At 41.5% G+C, this 26,844-nt stretch overlaps 1 protein-coding gene across 1 annotated transcript in view; it reads right to left on the reverse strand.

Annotated features, from left to right (window-relative positions):
• The window catches only part of LOC145410613 (ABC transporter G family member 20-like), a 28,738-nt gene extending 4,793 nt beyond the window's left edge, over positions 1 to 23,945 (reverse strand). Inside the window, exons 1-14 of the mRNA XM_080280726.1 lie at positions 23,704 to 23,945; positions 11,127 to 11,249; positions 10,123 to 10,282; positions 9,648 to 9,802; positions 8,443 to 8,550; positions 7,500 to 7,593; positions 6,981 to 7,160; positions 6,362 to 6,517; positions 5,652 to 5,752; positions 4,788 to 5,001; positions 4,424 to 4,616; positions 3,418 to 3,551; positions 2,837 to 2,907; positions 1,849 to 1,937 (exon numbers count right to left, since the gene is read on the reverse strand). Of these exons, the coding sequence (XP_080136852.1) occupies positions 1,849 to 1,937; positions 2,837 to 2,907; positions 3,418 to 3,551; positions 4,424 to 4,616; positions 4,788 to 5,001; positions 5,652 to 5,752; positions 6,362 to 6,517; positions 6,981 to 7,160; positions 7,500 to 7,593; positions 8,443 to 8,550; positions 9,648 to 9,802; positions 10,123 to 10,282; positions 11,127 to 11,249; positions 23,704 to 23,945 (2,020 nt within the window). The remainder of the gene's footprint in view (positions 1 to 1,848; positions 1,938 to 2,836; positions 2,908 to 3,417; positions 3,552 to 4,423; positions 4,617 to 4,787; positions 5,002 to 5,651; positions 5,753 to 6,361; positions 6,518 to 6,980; positions 7,161 to 7,499; positions 7,594 to 8,442; positions 8,551 to 9,647; positions 9,803 to 10,122; positions 10,283 to 11,126; positions 11,250 to 23,703) is intronic.
• Between the last annotated feature and the right edge of the window lie 2,899 nt (positions 23,946 to 26,844).

Here is a 26,844-nt window from a genome sequence, read left to right on the forward strand (position 1 = left end):
AAGTAGTGATCAACCAAAGCTGTTTTACAGCTATATCAGAAGCAAAACCAAAGTAAAAGATATAATACAATCCATTACGGACGAGGGAATCACTTATACACAAGAGAAAGATATTTCTGAAGCACTAAATAAGAATTTCCAATTAGTTTTTACAGAAGAAAAAAAATTTGAGAGGGACTATGTGGAACACGCATGTCCACACATGCTACCAGATAAACAAATAGCAGAAAAAGTAATACAGGAGGAGTTAAGTAGATTAGACAGAGGAAAAGCAAGTGGTCCTAATGAAGTTTCATGTTGGGTGTTACGAGAATGTGCAAAGGAGTTAAGTAAACCATTATTTTTAATTTTCAAGAAATCCTTGTGTCAAGGGAAACTACCTGATATTTGGAAAAAAAGCAAATATAGTCCCCTTATTCAAGAAAGGAAATAGACAAAATCCTCTCAACTACCGACCAAGATCACTGACCAGTGTTGTAAGCAAGGTATTAGAAAAACTTATAAGAAAAGCTTGGGTAAATCATCTAGAAGAACACAGTATGATAACAGAAAGACAGTTTGGTTTCAGAAAAGGAAAATCATGTGTTACTAATCTGTTGAGCTACTATGACAGAGTAACAAACACAATACAGGAAAGGGAAGGATGGGTGGACAGTATCTATTTAGATTTCAAGAAAGCTTTTGACACAGTACCACACCAAAGACTTTTATGGAAGCTGTACCATCAAGGAGGAATTCGAGGCAAACTGTTTTGTTGGATGCAAGACTTTCTCATAAAAAGAGAAATGAGGACAGTACTAAGAGGAAACTACTCATCATGGAAAGAAGTGACTAGTGGAGTACCACAGGGTTCGGTGCTGGCACCAATCATGTTTTTAGTGTGCATAAATGATATAAACAGTAACACTGGAAATGAGAGCTATCTGAATATGTTTGCAGATGATGCAAAAATACAAAGGAGAATTACTAGCACAGACTCTTGTAGGGAGCTACAAGAAGAATTAAAAAAACTTCATGAATGGAGTAGTACATGGCAAATGGAATTCAATGTGGACAAGTGTCATGTAATCAAGTTTGGTAAAAGTGGAAAAAGACCTGATTGGGATTATAAGTTAGGAAATAAAACCCTATACACATCAGAAAGAGAGAAAGACCTAGGTGTGATTATCAATAACAGACTATCTCCGGCTGACCACATCAGCGAGAAGGTACGGAACATGTATACACTGCTTGCAAATATGAGAATAGCATTCACATACATAAATGAAGACTATGCTAAGAAGGATAATAACATCATTCATTAGACCAACCCTGGAATATGCATCAATAGTCTGGAGTCCTCATCTCAAAAAGCATATAGACAAGATTGAAAAAGTTCAAAGGGCCGCTACAAGATGGATACCAAGCTTAAGGGACCTAAGCTACGAAGAAAGACTAAATAAACTGAATCTACCAACACTACAGGAGAAAAGGAAAAGAGGTGACATGATAATGCTATATAAGTGCATATCAGGAAAGAAAATAGACATAAATGATTACTTAACATATGGAGAAGCATCAGCAAGAGGACACTGCAAAAAACTGCATAAGAAGAGAGGTGATAAAGACGTAAGGAAATTCAGTTTCCCAAACAGAGCAATTGATCAATGGAATGCACTACCGAATGAAATTGTGTGTGCCAAAACAATTCACAAATTTAAGGATATGTACGATAAATATGGTCTAAGACACGGGACAGTACGAGCTTGACTCATTCCTGTAAAGATACAATTAGGTAAGAACATGCACGCACGCTCACACCGTACCGCACCGCAAGCGTGCACACACACACACACACACACTACTCACCAGCAACCCACGACCTGTCCAGTAGCCCTTCTTTCCTCTCCATGATGAAGCTGAGCGCTGTTAGTCCCACCGCCATGAAGTAGGTGATGCTGAGGGCAGAGGGGGCAAAAAGTTTAATGGCAGGAGAGAGTATAACTGTTTCCTTGTCTTTTGGTACGAGTATATGTAGAGTCGGCTACAAAAATGCTTTCACCTCTCCTGCTCCTCTCTCGTCACTGGAGTCGGATGTTTGCATGGGACGTAATGGAAAAAAGTGCATATTATGACTAGTAGACTGATGATGATGCGCCTTTATCCTCTTTGTTACATTCAAGTATTTATGAGTTCAGTGATGAAAGAGAGGCAGGACAGGAGAATGGACTTTTGTAGGTGTTTTTTTCTTTTACCGTAATTTGTTCACTTGGTGCTCAGTAAGTTTACCGACAGATTTTATTGCTAAATGGGTACTCAGCACGCATTGTGATAGTTCTATGACTTGACCCACACCATTCATAGCTCGTGTATCCTTAATGCCTTGGTTTATTATTATTATTATTATTTTTACCAGCCGTGAACAGAAATCATACATTCACATCTGTCTGTCTGCTCATTTGAAATATAGTTTTGCATCGGAGAGAAAATATTTACTCTGTGGACTTACTGACGTAGTTTTGTGTAATGCATCTATTCTACATATTAGTTCGGCCCAGTGGAGTGCCTGTTTACATCTAATTCCATTCTGAATTTTTCCTTTGTTGCAAATTTTAAGGCACCTTTGAGTCGTCCATTTCTTTTGATGTATTCCCTCCCCCCGCCCCCAAGTGTGTGATTATTGACTTCAACATCGAGTCGGTATAACAATTCCTTGTATGTATATTTTTATCATGATCTACCCACTACTTTTTCGTGAGCTTATGGATAGACAAGACGGACGCACCAACAAACTGGCAGGGTTGAAATCATAACCTCCTTCCCTTTTAAAAGCAGGTGTAATGAAAAATAGACTTACGAAAGAAGTACTCCAGGCGCCATGAAGTCTGTAAATGATGCGTTGGAGGTGCCGTACACAGGTGACTCAAACTGAGGGTAGAAAATGAGGTCAGGGGTGGAGGGTATTGTAGCTTTTATTTATCTATATATTTAATTTACATTTTTATCCATGCTTCCTTATTGATTGATTGATTGCTTTTGTGCTTGCTATTCATTTTTATAACCTGACGAAAAATCCTAACCCCTCTCAGCTCATTTGATCGCCAGGTGTTATCAGATTAAAAGATCGACCTTACTGCTAACCAAAGAGATTGAGTCACACCTCGTAACTGAACCTCATCGAATTTTTTGCAGCCACAACATAGTACTCAAGTTGTGGGAGTGTCTGAGCCTGGACAGGTAAAAACAACTCTAGTAATATAGTGCCGGCAGGAGGATGCTGGTAACGCCTGGATGGAGAGACTAGAGTGTGTTGGGATTGGAGGCCATTTTTAGATTAGACGTTGTTTGTAAATGTGTGTGTGTGTGAGAGAGAGAGAGAGAGTAATCGAACTGAAGGGGTTAAGCAAGGGTCGAATGTTTGCAGTGCCACCTACCCACCTGTATAGGGAAGGCGAATTTGGTCGTGTCGACGGTGATGTTAAGGGTGTCTTCGGTGAGCTGTACCAAGTCGGCCACAAATCTCTCCACGGACCTAAACAGTTCTATGCCCAGCGTGGCGGAAATCTGATAGTCTGCAGAAAAATGAAAAATATATAACTAGGCTACTGTGACATGGGTAACGCTCTCTCTCTTTCTTTCTCTCTCTCTCTCTCATTATTAGAGTGAGAGAGTTGTAATATAAATATCGGTTTGGAGGTCAGGCTTGAGAGAGAGAGAGAGAGAGCGAGAGAGAGAGAGAGAGAGAAGGGGGGGGAGGGAGAGAGATACAGCAATATAAATCTTGATCTGGAGGTCAGGCTTGAGAGCGAGGGTTATAGCAATATATATCTTGGTCTGGAGGTCTGGCATTAGAGAGAGAGAGTGTGTGTATGTGTGTGTTTCCATTTGCGTCCCTTCAGGAACTCGATTAAATAGAAAAAAAAAAAAGTGAGCAAGAGAAACTACCCGGTCAAATGACTGGCTCCGGGTTCTAATTGAAGGAAATGGAGCGTGGAGGTGATTGGCTGGGAGGTAAATTGCTGGAGAGGCGCGAGAAAATTATTGGGTGAGAGAGAAAGAGAGAAATGTAGTTCTCTAGTTCTTTCACCTTAACTTGGTACAGATTTTCGTCCTTTTGTAGCTTATATCCCGTGTCTCAATGACAGGAGAAAACAATAGGCCTTTTACTGTCAGCCTCTTTCCCATTGCACTTCGTGACTGGTGCTATGTTCTTGTGTTAATCTCATATTATAGATCAACATTCAAGATGGAAAGGTGTCAGTTTTAGGCCAAGTTAGAGTAAAAAGAGTATAGGAGTGTGGGTGTTTTGATGGTGTGGCTTTGCTGTTGCTTCTAGTATAGTTCGAAAAAGTAATCATCAGTATCATCAGTGTTGTTATTACTACTACTACTACTATCATCATCCCTATCATCATGCCCTGGCTCAAAAGTAACCCAGACTCACTTGTGTTATCCATATACACCTGGATCTTGCTCTGCTCCTTGTCATCCTCCTCCACCCCGGGCAACAACTCCTCCATGTCACCCGCATAGAATGCCAGGATGCCTCTGGTGAAGGACTCGTTGAAGAAGATGAGACCCCAGCTTTGACCGTCTAACACCGACTGGTACCCGTCGTCGAAGGTTCGGTAGTAGTGCTGTGGATGAGGGAGAAACAGTTGGAAGTTGTTGAGAAATTTTGGAGAGTGGTGGGAAAAGTTTGTGAAAGAATCCTGCTATTTAGTCACCAATTTCGCCCACAAAAAGATAGAAAAATTTGATAGAGAGTTTGATAGGACAAACTGAAGGCAGAGTTTTTATTTACTCGCCTTTTCTATCGTCCTTTCGTTCATATCGTCCAGAAAAATATAGGACAAATTGAAGTTGATGTTTATGTCCGGCAGAATGGGAATAGTTTTGTTGTACTGATAGCCGAGGTCTGTGTTGACGATGGCCATGGGCAGACCGTAGGGCGTCCCTCCTACGGTGAGGCAGAAGAGCACTGTCTGGAGGGGTGGCAGCAGGAAGGAGAAGAGGAGGAACCTGCGGGGAGACGGGAAGGCAGTGTGATATGGAGGGACAGAAGGAAGGATAAGAGAAAAAAGACTGTGGGGGAGACTGGAGCAGAGTATGGTTTGGACGGGGAAAAAGAAAACGACGGGGAGAAGAGAAGGATCTTATAGGGGTGAGAGGAGGGGAATGTAAGATGGAGAGGGAAGAAGAACGAAAGGGGGAAAAAGAAGGGGAGGAACTGGTATGGGAGAGAGTAGGGGAGGGTGAGATGGAGAGTTAGGAAGAAAACAATGGGAAGAAGAGAAGGAACTTGTAGGCTGGGAATGTGAGATGAGGGGGGACGGTAGTAGGAAGATGAGAAGGGGAGTGTGAGATGGTGGAGGGGGTAGCAGGAAGGAGAAAAGCAGGCATCTGTTAGGAAGAGAGGGTAAGGGAGTGTGGTATGGAAAACAAAAACGTCCTCAGGCTGAAGGGGTTAAAGGTTAGAGAACATGCTACTAACTCTTTGTTCCGAATACAGTCATCATCATCACTTTTCTCCGCCTAAGGACGAGGTGGGGTGAGGTTCAGAGAGGTTCAGCCCTCATATACTACTACTTCTGTTGTTGTTGTTGTTATTATTATTATTATTATTATTATTATTATTATTATTAAAGTGCTCATACTAGGCCTTTACTGACCCTTTATTCCTCCAGAGCCTGATAAAGTTCTTCATGAGGAGGGCTGAGAAGCGGCCAGTGGAGAACACCCTCTCGTAGCGAGACGTTTGCACCCACGGCGACTGAAAGAGAATGGTAGTAGTAGTAGTGGTGGTAGTAGTAGTAGTAGTAGTAGTTGATGTAGTAGTAATTATTGTTTTGTAGCCCCGGCTCAGTTGGTTAAAGCGCTCCGCTCTGACCGAAGGGTCGGAGGATCGAATCCACCCAAGAGTCATTGGTAGACATCAGGAAGGGCATCCGGTCATAAAATGCTACACGCTCCAAACCAAAGTCCTCTACCCAGGGGCAACGCCTTAGGCCTTATCCAAAAAAGGGGGACTTGGCGTTAAAAAAAAAAAAAAAAAAAAAAACTGAAACGTCAACCCTGTAGATTGCTGGCTGAAGTTGACCCCCTCTAGTAGTGCACCATCCCTTTTTTCGGGGTACAGGGAGGAAATTAAGGAGTGTGTGGATAACCAGGCAGCTCCACCACCCAGTTATTTCAGTGCGTCCCTCTGCAGCATCTGATTAGTGTATAGAGTGTCCTTATTTGCTAGACGGAAAATACGGTATAAGCACATTAGGCTATGGTGATTAAAATTTAGTTTTTGTTTATCCACATACTTAGTATATCTAAAAATATGGTACTCGATTGTTGTGTGTGTGTGTGTAGGCCTTTGTGTGTGTCTTACCATCAAAACATTAGTCTCGGTGTGGTCCTTCAGCATCGCCACCCCCGTGACGGGATTCACCTCCCGCTTCAGCTGCCTCACCTCCCCCCTTGCCTCTGGTAGGGTGGCCGTGGGGGTGGGGGGCGTACCGGGGATGTGGGTGGATGCCTTGCCCTCCTCCACCACCTCCACCGCCTCCTCTTCGTACGCCTTGTTGCTCTGGGTGGAAGAGGGAACGATGTATTGGGTGGGGCTGTGCCATTTACTCTTTGCTATATAGTCCTTTTACCTTAACTTGGCCCAGATTGTTGTCCCTTTTCGGTTTATTTCACGTAGTAGGTGAGGGGAATAAAAAAAATTACTGCTGCTCTGCATCCTTTCTATGGCACTTCCTCGTGATTAGCGTAAGGTTCTAGTGTTGTTTTGTTCTTACAAGTGAACACTGAAGATGAAGAGATGGCAGTTTCAGGCCAAGTTAGAAAAAGTGTAGCCTTACCATTTCGCGATTATTTATTTATTTTTTTATAGTCCCATAATGCTGCATAATTATTCTGAGTAATCATTGAGTCCTGAAGCTTTAACATCACCTTTTTTTATTGTTGTTTTATTTTTGGGTTTATTTGCATACTAATTTTCTGACTGTACTCAGAAAAAGCATTTGCGGCCCAATATTTACCTTGCCGTGGTGGATTTCGTCTAGGTCTCCTTCCTGGAGGCAGAGCTTGAGGAAGATGTCCTCGAGGGAAGGGTTGGCGAAGTGCTGGATGAGGCTGGAGGGGGAGGTCTCGGCCAGCAAGCGGCCACCTCGCATCATACCTACCTGTAGCAGTCATCCCCGAAAAATAGTAATGTTAATTTGGCTCATTATTATTATTATTATTATTATTATTATTATTATGTTTAGTGGACAAGCTTGAGGGCTACTGGCCTTTGGTTCATTCCTTGCATTAATTAAAAAATAAAAAATAAATACGGTCACCACATAGTACTGTATCATGTGCTCTGCAAAATTTCAAACTCTCTCTCTGTACTGTCGTAATTAACTTAGATGTAAACAGAACCACGTGATTCCTAACTTCTGATATTCCGTCAGAAATGGAACTATATTGAGGCGATGGTACAGTGTGACAAAAGCGAAGATTCTACATGAATAACTTACCTTGTCCGCCTGCCTGGCCTCCTCTATGTAGTGTGTTGTGATGATGATGGTGGTGTTCCCGCCATTACACACCTCCAGCAGGTGTTGCCAGATGCTGCAATGTAACACACGGCACTAGAGCGAATTTGTTTTAACCTGACAAAGATTCATAACCCCTCTCAGCTCAGTTGATGGCCCCGTGTAGTCAGATTAGACGGTTGCTGTGACTGGCGTACAAGGAGACTCATTCGTATCGCATAACTAAAGCTCGTCGAATTCCAAATATATGAATATACAATATATATATATATATATATATATATATATATATATATATATATATATATATATATATATATATATATATATCTCACCAGCCGTTTGTGTCCAATGCAGGACCGGCCTATCCCGACAGAAGTGGGGGCGATACAGCCAATATCTCTCTACCAAATGGCTTAGGCTGTCTGGTAGAGATTGTATGTAGGGTGAAAGTGCTTGTAAGTGTAATTGTAGTGTTGTAGTGGCTTTGGATGTGTGTGTAGTCTGTGAACCAAGTGTAATCGGCCCGCGCAAGCTGACTGGGTGCAAGCATACTTTATAGTATGCGATACTGGTTCAACCACAGCACCCCTTGTGTCCGCCAATGCAGTACGTGGCCAGAAGAACGCTCCCAAAGTTTTTATCCTGCTGGGGCGCGAACCCTCATTTTTCAGTGTACGAAGACGCACACTTTTACCATTGTACCACAGAGGCTTCATATATATAACAGATAAATAGAGAGATAGGAAGATGGATAGATAGGTAGACAGACAAGTAAAAAGATAGATAGACAGACAGACACAGACTGAGATAGGTATAGATTGACTTCCAGATAAATGGATGGACACACAGGTCGATAGATAGACACACAGACAGATAGACAGACAACAGAGACAGATACAGACTTACAAGATGGAGGACCCACCTACTCCTAAGCAGAGGATCCACCCCCACAGTAGGCTCGTCCAGTATAAGCAGTTCTGGCTCGTGGACAAGGGCGGCTGCCAGGCTGACTCGACGCTGCTGGCCCCCGCTGGGTAGATCAGTGGTTAGTGGTTAGAGGCAGCAGTGGTTGTGGGTGGATGGGGTGGTTGTGAGTGGTGATGGTGGTCGTGGGAGTGAGAGTGGTTAGAGTACTTAGAGGTGTGGTCGTGGTGGTGGTAGTACTTGTTAGTGGTGATGGTGATGGTAGGTAGAGGTAGTAGCAGTGATGGTGGTGGTCAGAGGTGGTGGGGATTATTGAGTAAGGATATCAGTGGGAAGCGGTGGTGATGGTGAAAAGTGGTGGTGGTGGTGGTAGTTAGAGGTGGTGTGGTGGGGTAGTGGTGGTGGTGGGATTGTGAGTACAGATGCTTGTGAGTAGTTATCGTCTCCCTACCAACTTACCGTCCTTCATGTTGGTGTTCTTGCCTACCGGTCTTCCATTCTTCATATTCAGCATAAATTCTAACTTTCTATCAACCTATATATTCTGTAATCTATGTATCTGCCTCTCTGCCTACATGCGTATCTACCTATTTGTCTGTCTCATTGTCTCTTGCCTACTTACCCATTTATCTACTTCTCCTGCTATATACCGACCTGCTTGTCATCTGCGCTGCTACTGCCTGTCACTTACCTGCTCTCTCTATAACTTGGCTATCAGTCTCCCTTTCTGCCCATTATAGGCTTGCTTTTTGCTCACTCATCTTGTTTATATCTACATGCCATCTACATACCTTCCCCGCCTACCTGCTTACCATCTACCTATCTTTCTTGTCTGCAAACCTGTCATGAATTAACCTTCCTACCCACTTCCCTAACTGCCCACCTTTCATCGTCCTACTTCTCCTGTCTGCCTCTCTCCTCTGTCTCCCTCCCCTAACCCCTTATCTCCCTCTCATACCACCGCTGTCTGCCTCCCTCCCCGAACTCCCCTGCCTATCTTCCGTGTCTGCCTCTCTTCCCATTTCCCATGCCTCTTGCCTGTCTCCTTGCCTCCCTCCCTGGCTCACCTATCTTTCTTTCGTGCGTTTCATGCTTTCCTTTCTCCCGTACCTCTGCTCTCCTCCCTGCTTCCCTACCTACTCCACCTCCCACCCTACCTTCCTGGTGGCCCCTCTCCCTTCCCTGCTTGCCTGCGGGCCTGACCTGAGCTGGTTGACGAGCCTGGTGGGGTCAGGGAGGTCCAGGAAGGTCACGAGGAAGTCAGTGCGCGCGGTGATGCGGGAGGAGGCCATGCGGTGGATGCGGCCGAAGTAGGCCAGGGTTTCCGCCACACTGAACTCCTGGTATAGCGCCAGCTCCTGAGGGGATAATTACAGTCAGGGGTGCAACCAAGATGGGCCTGTCCCCCTCGGCCATTTTAACAATAAAGTGAATTGGAAGGTAGTCAGTTGCTCATTTATTTGTATTTTGTTTTAGATATTAATGATTTTTTCCTGGGTTGTTTTCTTTAGTATTTAACACTGTACATATCTTTATTATTGTAGATAGTATTATAATACTTTCCAAGCATCTCTCTCTCTCTCTCTCTCTCCGCCAGGAAGACTCAAATCAGTGTATAATACCTTTCCCATTCGTATGTATCTCACCAGCAACATGTATCCAACCCTACGTATCTCACCTGCGGCATGTATCCCACCCTGTGTCCTGGTACCGCAGCCTGTGAGGAGCCTGGGGGGTAGCCGTAGAGGAGCACAGTGCCTTTATCCAGACTCAGCCGATTTACCATGCAGCCCAGCAGTGTCGTCTTCCCGCAGCCAGAAGGTCCCAGCAGCCCATAACTACAGCACGGCAGAGGGGATGGATTGATTGGGTGGTTTCAGCGTTGTTATTATTGTTATCATCATTATACTCATCATTTCTGTCTTCATCATCATCATTATAATCATCATTTCTGTCTTCATCATCATCATTATAATCATCATTTCTGTCTTCATCATCATCATTATAATCATCATTTCTGTCTTCATCATCATCATTATAATCATCATTTCTGTCTTCATCATCATTATAATCATCATTTCTGTCTTCATCATCATTATAATCATCATCATTTCAGTCTTCATCATCATCATCAGCGTCTTCATTATCATTATCAACATCAGCGTCGATCTCGCCATCATTATTTCTATCCTTATCATCATCATCATCATCATCATCATCATCATCATCATCATCATCATCAGTGAACCATATTACTTAACCTTCCCACACCGCCATGAGTGTGCCACTTTGCAACTCGAATGATTCCCTCCGTCGCCCTCATTTCGCCATCAGGTTGTACTAGAATAAGTTAGTTTAGTTTAGTTTGTTTTGGTTTAGTTAGGTTAGATTTGTTAGGGCAGTGTGTGTTATGCTATGTTATCCTACCATGTATGTGACCCCCTGTGTTATGTTATCGTACCATGAAAACTGCCGTAAGTGTTGCATGCAGGGTGGTGCTGACATGGCCTCCTGTTGTGCTATCATGTTATGCTGTTATGCTATGTTATCCATCCAAGCATTTTGTCATTAGTGTACAGAGTGCTTCTTACATGACCCACTTTGGCACCCATATATTCTACTTATGCTATGTTATGTTATGCTACCATGAGTACTACCATAAGTGTGTCAGGTGGTACTTACATAGCCCCCTGTGGTACCCTCATATCCAAGTTGTCCAGCACCACCACCTTCTTCTTGCCACTGCCATAGCACTTGCACCCCTTGTCCACCAACACCGCCACGCCCCCGCCGCCCTTCATGCTGCTGTGGGCGGGAGAGGGGGAGTCAGTAGGGGAGTAGGGGGCTAGGAGGGGGGAGAGAGAGAGAGAGAGAGAGATGCAGTGGGTTTGGGAGAGAATGAGTAGGAGAGAAGGGGGTTAACAGGAGGGAGGTGAGTAGGGAAAGGAGAGGTCATGTAGAGATTATTTCATCCAGTCTGGCCGAATATTTTATTTAAGGTGAGTGTTTTGACCCGTGTGTATAGTGAGCGAAGCCAATTTATTTCTATGAATATATTTTTCTATTTTTAGGTCTATGACAAGTAGACTGTAGCACCAGTCGAGCAGGGCAGTACTCCCGAGGTGGATGGAAAGCTGATGATAGGGAGTGCTGGAGCTCCCGTTTCATCAGCCCTCAGGCCTAGTTCCTGACCATCCCCCTTTGCTGAACTTTTTCAGTGTCTCAGTTACACAGAGAGTAGGCCAGCATGCTCTCCAGTACAAATTTCTCTAACTATCTTCACCAAACTACATGCACAGTACACACTACACTTCCTATTCAAAATTCACCAAAAATGGCGTCAATTCACCCAGCCTCGGAGTCCCCAGGGGGGGGGACCATAAATGCCCCCGCCATCTGCCCCTCTCCCGGTGACGACTCGAGGTGCCTGGAACCACTGTCTGACTCTCTTCTTCTTCATTTCTGCAACTTTCGCGGCCTTTCATCTAACTTTCGCTCTGTTGAGCACCACCTCTCCTCCTCTAAACCTCACCTTCTTTTTCTAAAGGAGACTCAGCTGTCTGAGGCAACTGACAGCAAACCCTTTTCTGTATCCTCCTACTTTCTCTATACTCATTTCAAAGCCAAAGGTGGCTGTTGTGTATACATACGCAACGACTTATCTTGCTCTCGTGTTCCTGAACTTGATTCTTCTGAATTCTCCACACTCTGGCTTCGGCTTTCCTGTCATTCTCTGACTAAATATATCTGTGCTGTTTACTTATCCCCTAATTCTACTATCAAAAATTCTTCGACTGTCTTACTTCTACGATGGAAAACATTCTGTCTATTTCTCCTTTCTCTGAAATCTCCATTCTTGGAGATTTCAATGTTCACCACCACCTTTGGCTCTCCTCTCCTTTCACTGATCCACCTGGTGAACAAGCCTACATCTTTTCTATCCTTAATGACCTAGAGCAGCTTGTACAGCACCCTACCCGTATCCCTGACCGCCTTGGAGAGAGCTCCAACATACTTGACCTCTTCCTCACAACTAATCCTTCTGCTTACTCTGTTAATCTTTTCTCTCCGTTGGGCTCCTCCGATCACAACCTTATTACCTTAACCTGTCCTATCACTCCGGTACGGCCTGTGGACCCTCCAGGGAAACGTCGCCTGTGGCATTTTGGAGCCGCGGACTGGGAGGCCCTCAGGCAGTACTTCTTTGATTTTCCCTGGAATGATTATTGCTTCCATGGCCGTGAGCCATCTGAGTGTGCCTTGCGCATTACGGAGGTTATTCTCTCGGGCATGGAAGCATACATTCCTTTCTCATATCCTTTGACTAACGCAAGAAAGCCTTGGTTTAATCACGCTTGTTCTAATGCTGTCCGCAACAAGGAGAAGGCCTACAAAAGGTACCGGAGCCAACCCACCCTGAATCACATAATCTTTATGTTTCTGCCCGGAATCGTGCTAAGTCTGTTCTTCGCTCTACTAAAAATAATTTCATCCATACTAAATGCTCTCAACTCTCCGACTCGAATTCTTCCCGCTCCTTCTGGCATCTTGCCAAAAATCTTTCTAACAACTTTACCTCATCATCCTTCCCTCCTCTTTTCTACTCTGATGGTTCTGTAGCTATTTCTTCTACTGATAAAGCAGATCTCTTCGCACAGACTTTCTCCTCCAATTCCACCTTAGACGATTCTGGTGCTGTTCCTCCATCACTTCCCCCCTCTGACTTCCTCATGGCTGACATTAAAATTTCTTCAGTTGATGTATTTTCTGCCATCACTGGCCTCAGTACTAACAAGGCATATGGGCCTGATGGGGTCCCTCCTGTTGTTCTCAAGAACTGTGCTTCTGTGCTTACACCCTGCCTAGGCAAACTATTTCACCTTTGTCTGTCAACTTGTACCTTTCCTTCTTGCTGGAAGTTTGCTCTCATTCAGCCAGTCCCAAAGAAGGGTGACCACTCCCAACCCTCCAACTATCGTCCAATTGCTTTAACGTCCTGTATTTCAAAAGTTTTCGAGTCAATTCTTAATAGAAAATTTTAAGGCATCTTTCCTATCACAAACTTTTTTCCGATCGTCAGTATGGGTTCCGTCAGGGACGCTCCACTGGCGATCTTCTCACCTACCTTTCAGACTCCTGGTCATCCTCCTTTCGGGACTTTGGCGAAAGCTTTGCCATTGCACTTGACATCTCAAAGGCTTTCGATCGAGTCTGGCATAAATCTTTAATTTCCAAACTGCCCTCCTACGGTTTCTATCCTTCTATCTGTGCCTTCATCGCTAGCTTCCTTTCTGGTCGTTCTATAGCCGCTGTTGTAGACGGCCATCGTTCTTCTCCTAGATCTATCAACTGTGGTGTTCCTCAGGGCTCTGTCCTATCACCAACTCTCTTCCTTTTATTCATCAATGATCTAAGCTGTACATCTAACCCTATCCACTCATACGCTGATGACTCCACCCTTCACCTTTCCATTCGGTTCCAACGCCCATCTCAACAGTTACTTCAAGAAACAAGGGATGAGGCTATGGCACACCTAATGTCTGACTTGGCTCATATCTCTGACTGGGGTAAAAATAATATGGTTGTCTTTAATGCATCTAAGACTCAGTTCTTACACCTATCAACACGACAAAATCTTCCACAGGTATACCCACTAATGTTTAATAATTTTCAGCTTAATCCTGCATCATCCTTGAACATGCTTGGGGTTTCATTTACTCGGGACTTATCTTGGAAAGATCATATTACATCTCTTGTAAAATCTGCTTCCAAGAGATTGGGTGTGCTAAGCCGACTCTGCTCTTTCTTTACCCCTGCACAATTGTTGACTCTATACAGGGGTTTTATCCGCCCCTGTGTGGAGTACAACTCTCATGTGTGGGGAGGCTCCCCACATACAGGTCTTCTCAATAGGGTGGAGGCAAAGGCTTTTCGTCTCATTAACTCTCCTCCTCTTACTGACTCCCTTCAACCTCTGTCTCTTCGCCGCACTGTTGCATCTTTATCTCTTTTCTATCGCTACTTTAATGGTCACTGCTCCTCTGAACTGTCTGCTTGCATTCCTCCACCTCTACGACGGGCGCGTAGCACCCGTCTGGCAGCAAACTCTCATCCCTTTTCTGTCCAACTCTCTAATGCAAGAGTTAACCGTTACTCCCAGTCTTTCATTTATGCAACAGGTCAGCTCTGGAACTGTCTCCCTCTGTCTGTATTTCCTGCTGCCTATGATCTCCAGTCTTTCAAACGTAGTGTGTCCAGGCATCTCAAAATGATCGGATCTTGAATTTGGCTCTCTATTGTATTTTGTTTTTCTCTTGGAGGGAACTGTTACTGCGGGCTCATGGCCTTTGGTTCCTTCTTCCTCGCATAAAAAAAAATAAAAAATAAAAAACTGCCTGCACACCTTTATATATGATTAATTAACTTGATCGTACAAGGAAGTATAATACTGTATACACCTATGAAGATTTCCCAGGATCCAAATGCCAGCAATATGAAAGTGTAATTGTGTAAGAATATTTAGAGTTTCTTACACATTTCTTGCATTTTTCTCCCATTTTTGCCACACTGACTTTACCATGTGGCACCTGGGGCTTATGTGATACACCATTTTTTCATTCAGTCCTCTTGACAACTACAGTCAGAAGTAGATAAATTAACTTTCGAGATAAGGGCGCACGAAGTTGTTGGCGATAAAACCAGGTTAGTGTAAAAATAAAGTATTAATGATTATTATAGGTTTGTGTTTAACTATCACGCGTGTTCCCTGAGAAAACAATGCTCATTTAGGCTTGGAGAAATGTAATAGTCATAGTCTACCACAGATTTCTAAAGACTTGACACTTTTTAACGCATTTTCAGATGAATGTATTGAGGTATAACCCTTCTGTATGACCCCCTTACACGGCACACTCAGACGGGGTACGTGGAGATTTGCGACACTGGTTAGAATTCATTTTCTAATTTATGAACATGCTGACCCATCTTCAAGACAATAAGATTTGTGTGTGTGTGTGTGTGTGAGTTTCGCGAACTTACCCCTTCAGTATGGTGACTTCAAATCATTGCCACCTATATATATTAACCTCTTATTTAAGGGTTCATTATAGCTATGCAGTACACAACCCCTACTGTAGATAAGTCTTTCTCAGGCTGAATGAAGTTGTCCGAAAAGAGCAATACAAACTATATGAAGATAATATCGTAGTAGTTACCCCAGGCTAATTGAATGAGCCCAGCAGACTGCAGACAAAAGTTGCTATTCTTCTGCCGTCCGTCCGCTGCAGATTATAGAAAGGAGTTGAGGAACGTTTGTATAACCGAGCAGCGACTGAGTACCTAATATTACGAGAGGACAGGAGGAGGGTTAGGTCTTGTGATCTATGATTATTCTTGATTCATGAATAATTGTCTGATGATTCCGGTATTGTCTTTCTTATCTAATACATATTGTTGCCAGTTATCTAACCACATCAGCACTTTTATTCCTCACATTATCGTGATTTATAATTACAGACTATCCTCTCCATTGTCGGGGGTCTCTACCAGGCTAAATAAAATCGTCCAGCTGTAGGTAGAAGTGCTAGATAGACCCAGGACCATATATAGCCGCGCTAAAGTGAAGTACACCGCAGGGCTTCGCGAGACTGAAACTGTTCTTAATAATCTTACTGAAAGGGATTAATGGAGAGTGTTTCTAACCTTTTCACAACAAGGGGTCTCTTCTAGTCTGATTTTTTTCCCCCATAAGATCATGAGGTTAAAAAATAAGTAAGCGTCCTACGGTTCAACGGGTGTCAGTGTGAAGGACCATTCTTATGACTCCATGGCAAACGTTTTCATTCGTTTTCATTCGCTGTTTACTATTAATTGAGAAACTTCTTTTTACATGATAATGTTACCATTCTGATATCCAGCAAAAGAGAGAAAGAAATAAAGAAGTTATAAGCCTCTGTTCTTCCAAGAAACTCCTACTGTCTCTGAATATCATTCGTATGTTTCTGCGATTCAACTTAATAATTTGCTATCGAAACAAACCAAAGATTTCCAGAAAATAACAAAGTAATATTATAAAGAACATTAATTGCCAGAAATGGTGGTTAGTGAATAAAAAGAAGGACTTCGTATGATGTCGATAAAATAATTTAAATAAGGCCGTCACAGAATCAAGCAAACGATGATAACATTGAGGGCGTGATGCGTGTGGGGGGAGGTGCGTTGCGGGATATCTTCAACCAATCCTCCCCCCCACCCCCACCCCAAACCAGCAGTAAGCGAATTATGTGTAAGTAGTGCAGTGATCTTAATAACTGCAGCTGTGCCTGGACGCAAGATGAAGTTTGAGGGACTACAAGACGAGTATACCCGGAACCTGGTTGATGGTGAGTACCTTTAACGGTTTAACGTCTGCGTAATGTTATGATTGACATTGGTTGTTTTGATTAAGAGTAGGGGTTTATTTTATGTATGTGTCATTGTATAAATTATAGTAGGATAAGGTAGGTTAGTTTCAGTTGGTTCGGAGACTTATTTTCAAGGAACTTCATTGATTTCTAGTAAATTTTGCCATGATTTCAACCGTGCCCCCCCAAACAGAAAACTGTGAAAAATAAACTCAAGATATTACAAATTTAATACAAATATAATATTTACGGTGTAGAAGTATCATGTAGTAATAATTATTTGGAGTGTTAAGGCTGGCAAGCAGTTTCTTGTTAGATATCAGTTCTTTTTAATGAAATGTAAAATTGATCTAGGAACTACTTAGTTGGCTGTCGTTTCATTAAGTCTTATCACTCACTGTGCTCTTCTGATTGCACGCTAGTCTAGGCTGACTCTCCAGATAGACATAATTCACGTGACAGGGTTAGGTCAAAGGAGCAAAGATTAGATGCGAATGATACGAAGATTATGACAAGAATGTATGCTTTCACAGATAATTTTGCCCTCGTTAGGCCGCTTTGGCAATTAGGATATCCACTTGGCAGGATACAAGATTGACAAAGTACTAATGCGAGTTCCTGTGATAGCAATCCTAACGTAAAAAAAAAAAAAAAAATCTTTCTGAAGTACAGGCTTTCCTTGCTGTTCATCAGTACCATTTAAATTTCATTTTAACAAGATTATGCCCATGGTGGAGTGGGGGTGACTTTATATATATGCTGATTACCGATAAAGACTTAGCAATGACTGAACTCGTTAATTGGGTTTACCACTCCTTAATCCTGTAGTATCCAGCTTTTAGTTATTAATCTTGTCACCATCTACTGCCTCTTCTTCCCTGTCGAGTCGAAAAAAAAAAAAAAAAAAACGACCACAATCTCGTCCACTTTGTCATCCTAGAGGCTATCTAGTATTTTTTTTTTTTTTTATCTGAATCAAAGATAATGACAAAGGTGAACTAATGATGTTGGCCTGTGTTTTTTCTGGTCATCATATACGTTATATTTTTTATGTTTTTGTTGTGTGACCATCTCTGATTGCATTTTTTACAGTAGAGCCGTTCCAGTGCGGATCAACCACATTTTGAGAAATTTCCTAGGTCATCTAAAAAAAATATATATAGGGGCCTATATATTTTGGGTACATATGTAAAAGTTATGCAAAATTCTCTGGTTTAAGTACCGTACTCTACCATGTCTGGTTATTGAGATACATCCATTAAAAATTTACCCCTGTTTTTGCACGTTTGGAAAAACTTTGGGCATCTGTAACATCATTATTAAGCTAGAGAGCTAAGATTTCACACAAAGAGTATATACCAACCATAGATTTCATGTCTGGTGTCATTTGTGGTAGCTATGCCTCTCATACTTTTTCTTATATACAGGCTCCAAAAATCAAAAAAATTCCAAATTTTCCTTGATGGGTGCTTTCAAAAATTCAGTTTAAAGAAAATTATTGGTTTGTAAGTGCTGAACTTATCTGTAATGTTTCTAATATCATATAATGACACACAAAAAAGGCTTGCTAAGGTGATTACAACCATTAAAACTAAATACCGGTACAATAAAATATTTGAAATGGTGCTTAAAATTGCCATTGTTAAAAATAGCTTTTTTATAGGTTGGTGTGTCACTGAGATGACAGTCAAGCAGCAAGCTCATATTTTTACCATGCATTTATATGTATCAAAGCATTATTTTGCCAAAAGTTTCGTTTTGGTGTTTTGATTCCTTCTGTTTTTAGTATTTTCTCAAAGATTTGGCATGTTTATGAAAATAGGTGAAATATTTTCCAAATCACTAACCATTAATACAATTAAAAATAAATTCTCATTTTACTTTTGTATATAATTTGGTATTAGGGTTAAATTGTAGGTTTTAATCACTGTACAATATATACAATATAAACCATATGTACAGACCTAGCCTTTTTTGTCTCCTACAATTTATTGTGCAGTCACATGTCTTATTGTGCAACATCTTGACCAGATTAGACTAAAGATGATATAATCCCAGCATGTCTGTATATGGCTTAATATTGTAGGCTACTAAAAATTAATTTTACCTATCACTTTCTATTGTGCAACATTACTGTGCAACGCCATTGACAGTTATTAATATGACAATAAAAGATGACCTCAGCCCTTAGCTCTTGTCCACACTTGATCACTGGAAAAGAATTCTCAAAGTGCTGGCTACTCTTTCATCACGTTTACGTGTAATTAATGCGCCTAATGCCCAGGGAAGAGGAGTTCCTCAGTACACCTTAAATGTGATATAAACAAATCCTGACACTTTTACTTAGATTTCTTAATAATAACGATTGTCACTAAATTGCCAGTAACACTTCTAAGTAAAATATCATGATTTGTTACAGTGAATATTATTACCAGGTTTATGTAACCCTTATCATCTGAAACACTGTTAATATGTGAAGTAGACAAGAACATAAACGCATTTATTGCATATCAATATAGGTATATTTATGTATGCAGCTAATGAAAATTGTGTTATTGTGATATATTTATATGCTCATTGTTAATCTGATGCATAAAATAAAATATTATTAAAAAAAAAAGATGCTTCTTGTTATCTTTGTATACGTTTTCCTGAAATATGCTAGATGATTTTGAATATATATATATATATATATATATATATATATATATATATATATATATATATATATATATTGAAAACACGAAGTTCAGAGATCAAAATGAAACTTTTGGCAAAATAATGCTTTGATACATATAAATGCATGGTAAAAATATGAGTTTGCCGCTTGACTGTCATCTCAGTGAGACACCAACCTATAAAAATGCTATTTTTTTAAGCACCATTTCAAATGTTTTATTGTACCGGTATTTAGTGTTAATGGTTCTAATCACCTTAGCAAGCCTTTTTTGTGTGTCATTGTATGATATTAGAAACATTACAGATAAGTTCAGCACTTACAAACCAATAGTTTTCTTTAAACTGAATTTTTGAAAGCACCCATCAAGGAAAATTTGGAATTTTTTTGATTTTTGGAGCCTGTATATAAGAAAAAGTATGAGAGGCATAGCTACAACAAATGACACCAGACATGAAATCTATGGTTGGTATATACTCTTTGTGTGAAATCTTAGCTCTCTAGCTTAAGAATTATGTTACAGATGCCCAAAGTTGGTTGCAAGGCCAGTTTTTCCAAACGTGCAAAAACAGGGGTATAGAAGTTTTGAATGGATGTATCTGAATAACCAGATATGTTGGAGAACTACAATTTAAGATTTTTACAACTTTTGCATATATATTAAAAAAAAGTTTATTATTAATTATTATTATTATTATTATTATTATTTTTTTTTGAGGAAGTGACCTGGGGACCTATGGTTGATTTGACATGGAGTGGCCCAGTGTAGCCTATAAATTTTTTTTTTTTTTTCTCTCTCTCTCTCTCTATTTTACGTTACCGGTACGTCAATAGTTGGTTTATATTGCAGCATTTATGTTAAGGATTTATTATTATAGCTTTTCTTTTCTTTTTAGCTGCCTTGTTAATACTCCAGTGTTTTTTGTATATATACCGTATAATACGGTAGTGGAACAAGTGAACAGAAATCGATTTGATCAACACACACACACACACACACACACACACACACACACACACACACACACACACACACACACACAACCTTTAAGGCTATTAAGTGATGCTGAATTTAAAGTATGTTTAAATTTCACCCGGATTCATCGTATATTTATTAGCACTGTCCGTAGTGTGTTTAGTTTCCAGAAGTGCCCTGAGATAAATCACCATTAGTTCCATGTCTAAATTAATCGAAGCAAATGTTTTCAATTTATGTGGAAGCGAATTGAATATGTTAGATTTAAGACCGAAAAAAATATGAGGAAGAGAAAAAAATTCCTTCCCTTAAGTAATTACTCTTCGAAATTTTCTTGCAGCACAGAAAAATGCATTGGTGACAGAATTCGCTTACTTGTACTTATATTTTAGACGGGTTTGTGAAGCTTACTGCCAGTACTAGCGATACCCGTATGCCTTATATACCGTTATATAATTACTGGTATACTTGTGTGTGTGTGTGTGTGTGTGTGTGTGAGAGAGAGAGAGAGAGAGAGAGAGTAATGACCCCATATGTTAGTCCTATCAAACCACTTTCCCTATCTTGGGGTGCTGATACCATTCTCACTGATGAGCTGGTTAACTTGGGGGGGAATATTTATTTGTCTAGTTGTCTGTTTATATACGGTATCTGTTGACTTTATTGATGGTTGTCGATCGAGGAGTACTATATCTTTTGGTTAGTGGATTGTTTTCTGCACGTTTGTCTGCTGTCTGCTTATCTATAATCCATCCAGTCATTCATATACGATTTCTAACTGTCGCATCTCTTTATATATTTATCAGATAGTCTATTTACTGTTTACCAATTATGTGTATCCTTTTAGGCTATACCCCATATATATATATACCTACTTACCTGCCTGTCAATCAATCTGTCGTTGTTATCTGTCAGCATTGTATAGTAGCTTTATAGTAAGTACCCTAATCCTCAGCAGCCTTGAATTTATCCACTGATTAAGTAGACACGTGCATGGTTAACCAGAACATATTTACCATGGCCAGAACCGGATTATCCGGAACTCGGTGATGTTAAAGTTTTATCAGTCATTTACCTGTATTTTTCCTCGTTGGTCTTCATCGAAAGTTTTGTGATTATTTGTTTATTTATATCTGTTTATTTGTTTATTTTTACCCGAAATTAGCTCAAGAATGCAATCTTGAAGTTAGTACATACACCAAATCCCGAGAAATCCTTGACACTGTTCTGGGTTGTGTTTAATTACATAGGGATTTACGCGTACACCACAAAAGAGAGAGAGAGAGAGAGAGAGTGAGAATGGTAAACGACGTAGTGGCATAAAGAAAAAAAAAAGTGACGATAAGGATGCGCTGGATATACAGTATTAAGATCGAGATAAAATGATAAAAGGTAGTTGACTGAAGAGGTCATTGGTGCTGAGTATAAATTCTAAAAGGTGGATGATTATGATGGTTTGGAAGAAGACTGGGGTGGTTTTACGGGGGTTTTCATGGGGTTTGTGGAGGAAGGGAGGGAGAGAGAGAGAGAGAGAGTCTTCCAGTACACCTGTCCTCATCTCACCACTCCACCTGTACTTTAACCCATATGTCGTCTAGATAGGATGAAAAATGTGTCGTCTAATCTGAAGGAGCTAATGATGATAAGAGAACGACCAGGGGTACCAGGGTCGTATGGGGTAACAGGAAGCATGAAGAGGGTCGTACAGGAAATTAAAGAGACTGAAAGCGGGTCGTGGAGAGGAGGGAATTAGAGGAGGTCGTGGAGGGAAGGAGGGTGTTAGAGGAGGTCGTGGAGGGGAGGAGGGAGTTAGAGGAGGTCGTGGAGGGGAGGAAGGAGTTAGAGGAGGTCGTGGAGGGGAGGAAGGAGTTAGAGGAGGTCGTGGAGGGGAGGAGGGAGTTAGAGGAGGTCGTGGAAGGGAGGAAGGAGTTAGAGAAGGTCGTGGAGGGGAGGAAGGAGTTAGAGAAGGTCGTGGAGGGGAGGAGGGAGTTAGAGGAGGTCGTGGAGGGAAGGAGGGTGTTAGAGGAGGTCGTGGAGGGGAGGAAGGAGTTAGAGAAGGTCGTGGAGGGGAGGAGGGAGTTAGAGGAGGTCGTGGAGGGAAGGAGGGAGTTAGAGGAGGTCGTGGAGGGGAGGAAGGAGTTAGAGAAGGTCGTGGAGGGGAGGAGGGAGTTAGAGGAGGTCATGGAGGGGAGGGGGGAGTCAGAGGAGATCGTGGAGGAGAGGGGGAAGTTAGAGGAGGTCGTGGAGGGGAGGGGGGAGGTCAAAGGGGGTCGTGGAGTGAAAGACGGCTGACTTCAATCTTTGGTATCACTTCTCTTTCCTTATCAAAATATTTCCTGCCTCTTAAAAGTCCATCTCAAATCTCTCTCTCTCTCTCTCTCTCTCTCTCTCTCTCTCTCTCCCCCTCGTTGTGGGTTTAGATAATTTCCTTTTATATTTTAGTGAACGACAAATTGTAAGTTATTCCGTTTTTAGATGGTTAGTGAATATTTATTTTTGTTTCGTTCTGCTTCAGAGATAAAGTTCACTGACATTACTAAAGAAATGGAAGTTTTATGAAGAGGACTGGTTGACCTGATAAGCTTTGTATTTTGATGATTTTGTTGTAAATTTTAGTACCGGTATGTATGAAAAGTCTGTGTTCATCCAATTGCCAAATAATCAGGCTTTCCATCATCATCATCATCATCATCATCATCATCATCATCATCACCACCACCACCACCACCACCACCACCACCACCACCAGCACCCTCCCGACCCCATTTCTCAGTAATACACCGGATGAGAGGCATGCACAGATAGGAAGAGGAAAGCACAGTGGTAAACGAATAATCATATTGCTAACCGAAATGGACAGTTCATAAGGCCACTCACTGTTACATCCACCGAGTTGCAGGCGTTAATTTATGTGTGTTAAAATCATAGGCTTAAACATTAAATCGCAGAAGTGGAGTGCATACCCCTAGCCTAATTTTTGACTGTCTTTATGAAACGCGTGTGGTTATTACGTATTGTTAGCCTGTATCCCATAATACAAAATGCAGTTAGCGACCGTATAAGAAGGCAAAATATCTTCCATCATTGTCACATTGTTCAAAATTCATCGCCTAAATTTTGAAGTCTGCATCCCACTTTTTGATTTTAGGTTTCAGCGTAGGACTGTTAGTTTCAAAATCGACCTTCGCGTTCGTCACAACCCACCTGTAATCCCGCGAAATTGACCGATCGGATTGACGGTTGCTGAATCCGCTGCCGTTCTTCACACTGTCCAGTCTCGTCAGCGTTATGTCTTCGGTATCTGGTTTCGGTAGCGGCTTCTCGGTAGTCTCCTGGCTTCCTAGTATCTCCGAGGCCTTGCTACTAACTCGCTGGACAGTCGTCGAGGTGGTACTAGCCAGCTCCTGCGTGGATAGCATTCTTTTGAAGGTTGTCAGTTCCGCCATCTTGAAATCCGAATCTTTAGAGATCTTGGCGCGAACGGTTTGTTTTGATTGGCTTAAGATGTATTTGCTTGGGTTATTGAGCTATTTATTAGGAGCTGTCTGTGGTAGAAATACGGCCATAATTTCTAGTAAATGCTTGATTGTAGGAAGGTATCATAAGTTTGGACTAAAGTTTCCAAACATTGACGTTGGTGGCACTTTTTTTTTTCTTTTAATAGGCAAGATATATTGGGAGCGTTCAAGGAAGCCTGCTAATTGATGTGGACACTTAAACTCGACACCAGAATTCAGAATTATTTTCAGATTTGCAGTTATTGTCTGAAGTGCTTTAATTTGAGATGACACTTTTTTGAGGGACAGAATTCCAAGGGTAAGGTGTAGTTTGTTCACTTTAACTTGGTTGAGATTTTTGTCCTTATTGAGCTGATCTTCCGTGCCTCAGAGGCAGAAAGGAAAATACTACCGTACTGCCCTACACCTTTTAAATAGCACACCTTCGTTATTAGCACCTGTGTCAGTCTCTCCTTACAGTTCGGCTTTCAAGATGGAGATGGGCAATTTTCGGTCAGGTAGAAGTTGACAGGGTATAGAGCGTAGCCCAATGGTGGTGTTAGTGAACCGTGGGTAGTACTGATGCACCCGTGAACCCTGTCTGAGCAATTTTATCGAGGCATTGATAGCGGAGGACGTGGTTTTTAATGATAAGGTCGTGGCTGATTACTGATTACCTAGCGATCAAAATATCATGAGAATATGGAGGATAGCCCGACGTTCCATCACCTTTTTCCATGATCCAGTTTTAAAAAGGAATCAGCCCCATAACTCTACGTACACTGGTCTTTTTGTACTGTATACTGTAGTTTTGAAAAGGAATCACCCCTGGAACTCTACATACACTCGCCTTTTTGTACTGTATACTGTAGTTTTGAAAAGGAATCACCCCTGGAACTCTACATACACTCGCCTTTTTGTACTGTATACTGTAGTTTTGAAAAGGAATCACCCCCATAACTCTACTTACACCCACCACATCTGACCCCATCACTACAGAAACTCCCGTAAGAAAAAGATGACATTGAAGAAAGGACGAACGAAATAGGAAAATGGTCATCGGACTGAAATCTGATGAGAAAACAGGAAAATTGTCGTAGGATTGAGATGTGATGAACGAAACAGGAAAATGGTCATCGGATTAATTGAGATACGGTGAACGAAATAGGAAAATGGTCTTCGGATTAATTGAGGTGTGATGAATGAAATAGGAAAATTGTCATCGGATTAATTGAGATGATGAACGAAACAGGAAAATGGTCGTCGGATTAATTAAGATTTGAAAGAAATGGGAAAATGGCCCTGGATTGAGGAGGTCCATGCAACAATGTTTTCCTTCCCCGTCATGACGAAAGACCTCAACTGTGGTAAATAAAATCGTCTGACCGATGCAAGAGTAAACTAAATCAAACGTCCTTGTGCTGAAGGGGTTCATTGTTGAGGTACTTTTCCGAGAGAGAGAGAGAGAGTAACTGATAGATAACTAGATGAACAGATACATGTAGATACTGTTGACTGATAGCAGGAGTTTTAAGATGAAGATGGTGTAAGTGATAGCGAAAGATTAAGAGATCTGTCTACCCTTTACCTGACTTCGCCTCTTGTGAGTGGTATGGCCTTGACGGTACGACCTCCAAGCTTTCTGTCCCTACTCAAGAACGACTCCCTGCTGTATCACACAACCCTCTCTTATTTTCATCGGTCTTTTTTCCTCCTCATTCTGTCTATCTGTATCTGTCTATCTATCTATCTGTCTGTGCGTCTCTATTTTTATCTTCCAGCTACCTCATCTACTTCGTCGTCGTCATCGTCTTCATCTTCTTATCTTCCTGTTCTTCGTATTTCACTCGGTCTTTTTTCCCTCCTCATTCTGTCTGTCTATATCTGTCTATCAGTCTGTCTGTGTGTATTTTTATCTTCCAGTTACCTCAGCTATACTTCGTCATCGTCATCTTATCTTCTTCGTTTTTTTCTTATCTTCCCCTCCTCCTCCTCCACCCAAACTACTTATTCCTCCTCCCATTCCTTAACCCCCTCAACACAAAAGGTATTTCGGCTGTAGCAAGGGATAAATACTAGACTATGATGCTAGTTACGAAGAAGGTCAGTGGAGAGGATATAGAGCTATAGCACTGTCTTTTTCTGCCAGTGAGGTACCTGAAATAAGCTGCAGTAGGACGAAAATCTGGGCAAAGTTAAAGTGAACGAACTATAGCCGTAATTTTGTGAGGTTATTTCGTGTGAGATTTGTACATTGTCAGACTAGCTTTATTTTTATTTTTTAATTAATTTATTATTATTATTATTTTTTTAGGCCACCAGTGTAAGATAGTTTCAGTCCTCATGGGTGCTTAAGTTCCTCGTCACCTGCACTTCATCATCCTCATTTCGGAGGATAGGGAAGTAACTGAGAGACGTTTGTATAACCCGCTAGTTGAGTCCCCTGGTTATATCATTGCCACCACTTTAAGGCGTCCTACCCACCTAACTGAATACCTACTTTTGTGTTATCGGAAATTCTGGTTGGTGATCTGTTAAATATACTGAGGGAAGAATGAAAGTGTTGAAGGAGAAATTTTAAGAAGAGGTTTAAATGGAAAGAATCCCAAATTCTTCACAGGTAAATCATGTTAGACTCGCATTTTTTTATCATTATTATAACTGATGTAGATTTATTTTCATCTGTGTTACTTACTTTGCGTTGGTCACCACTTCCACCCTTTAGGACAGTATATATATATCTTCTTTCCCCACCCTCCAAGCACGTCCAAGATTGATCTGGAGATGTCTTAGGAAGCTTCGATGGCCACGCTTAGTTTGTCCCAAGTTGCCTTAATAGTGTATCGTG

This window comes from Coenobita brevimanus, chromosome 86 (assembly GCF_032717465.1).
Source record: "Coenobita brevimanus isolate Jiangsu-jjx chromosome 86, ASM3271746v2, whole genome shotgun sequence".
In the NCBI taxonomy this organism is placed as follows: Eukaryota; Metazoa; Arthropoda; class Malacostraca; order Decapoda; family Coenobitidae; genus Coenobita; species Coenobita brevimanus.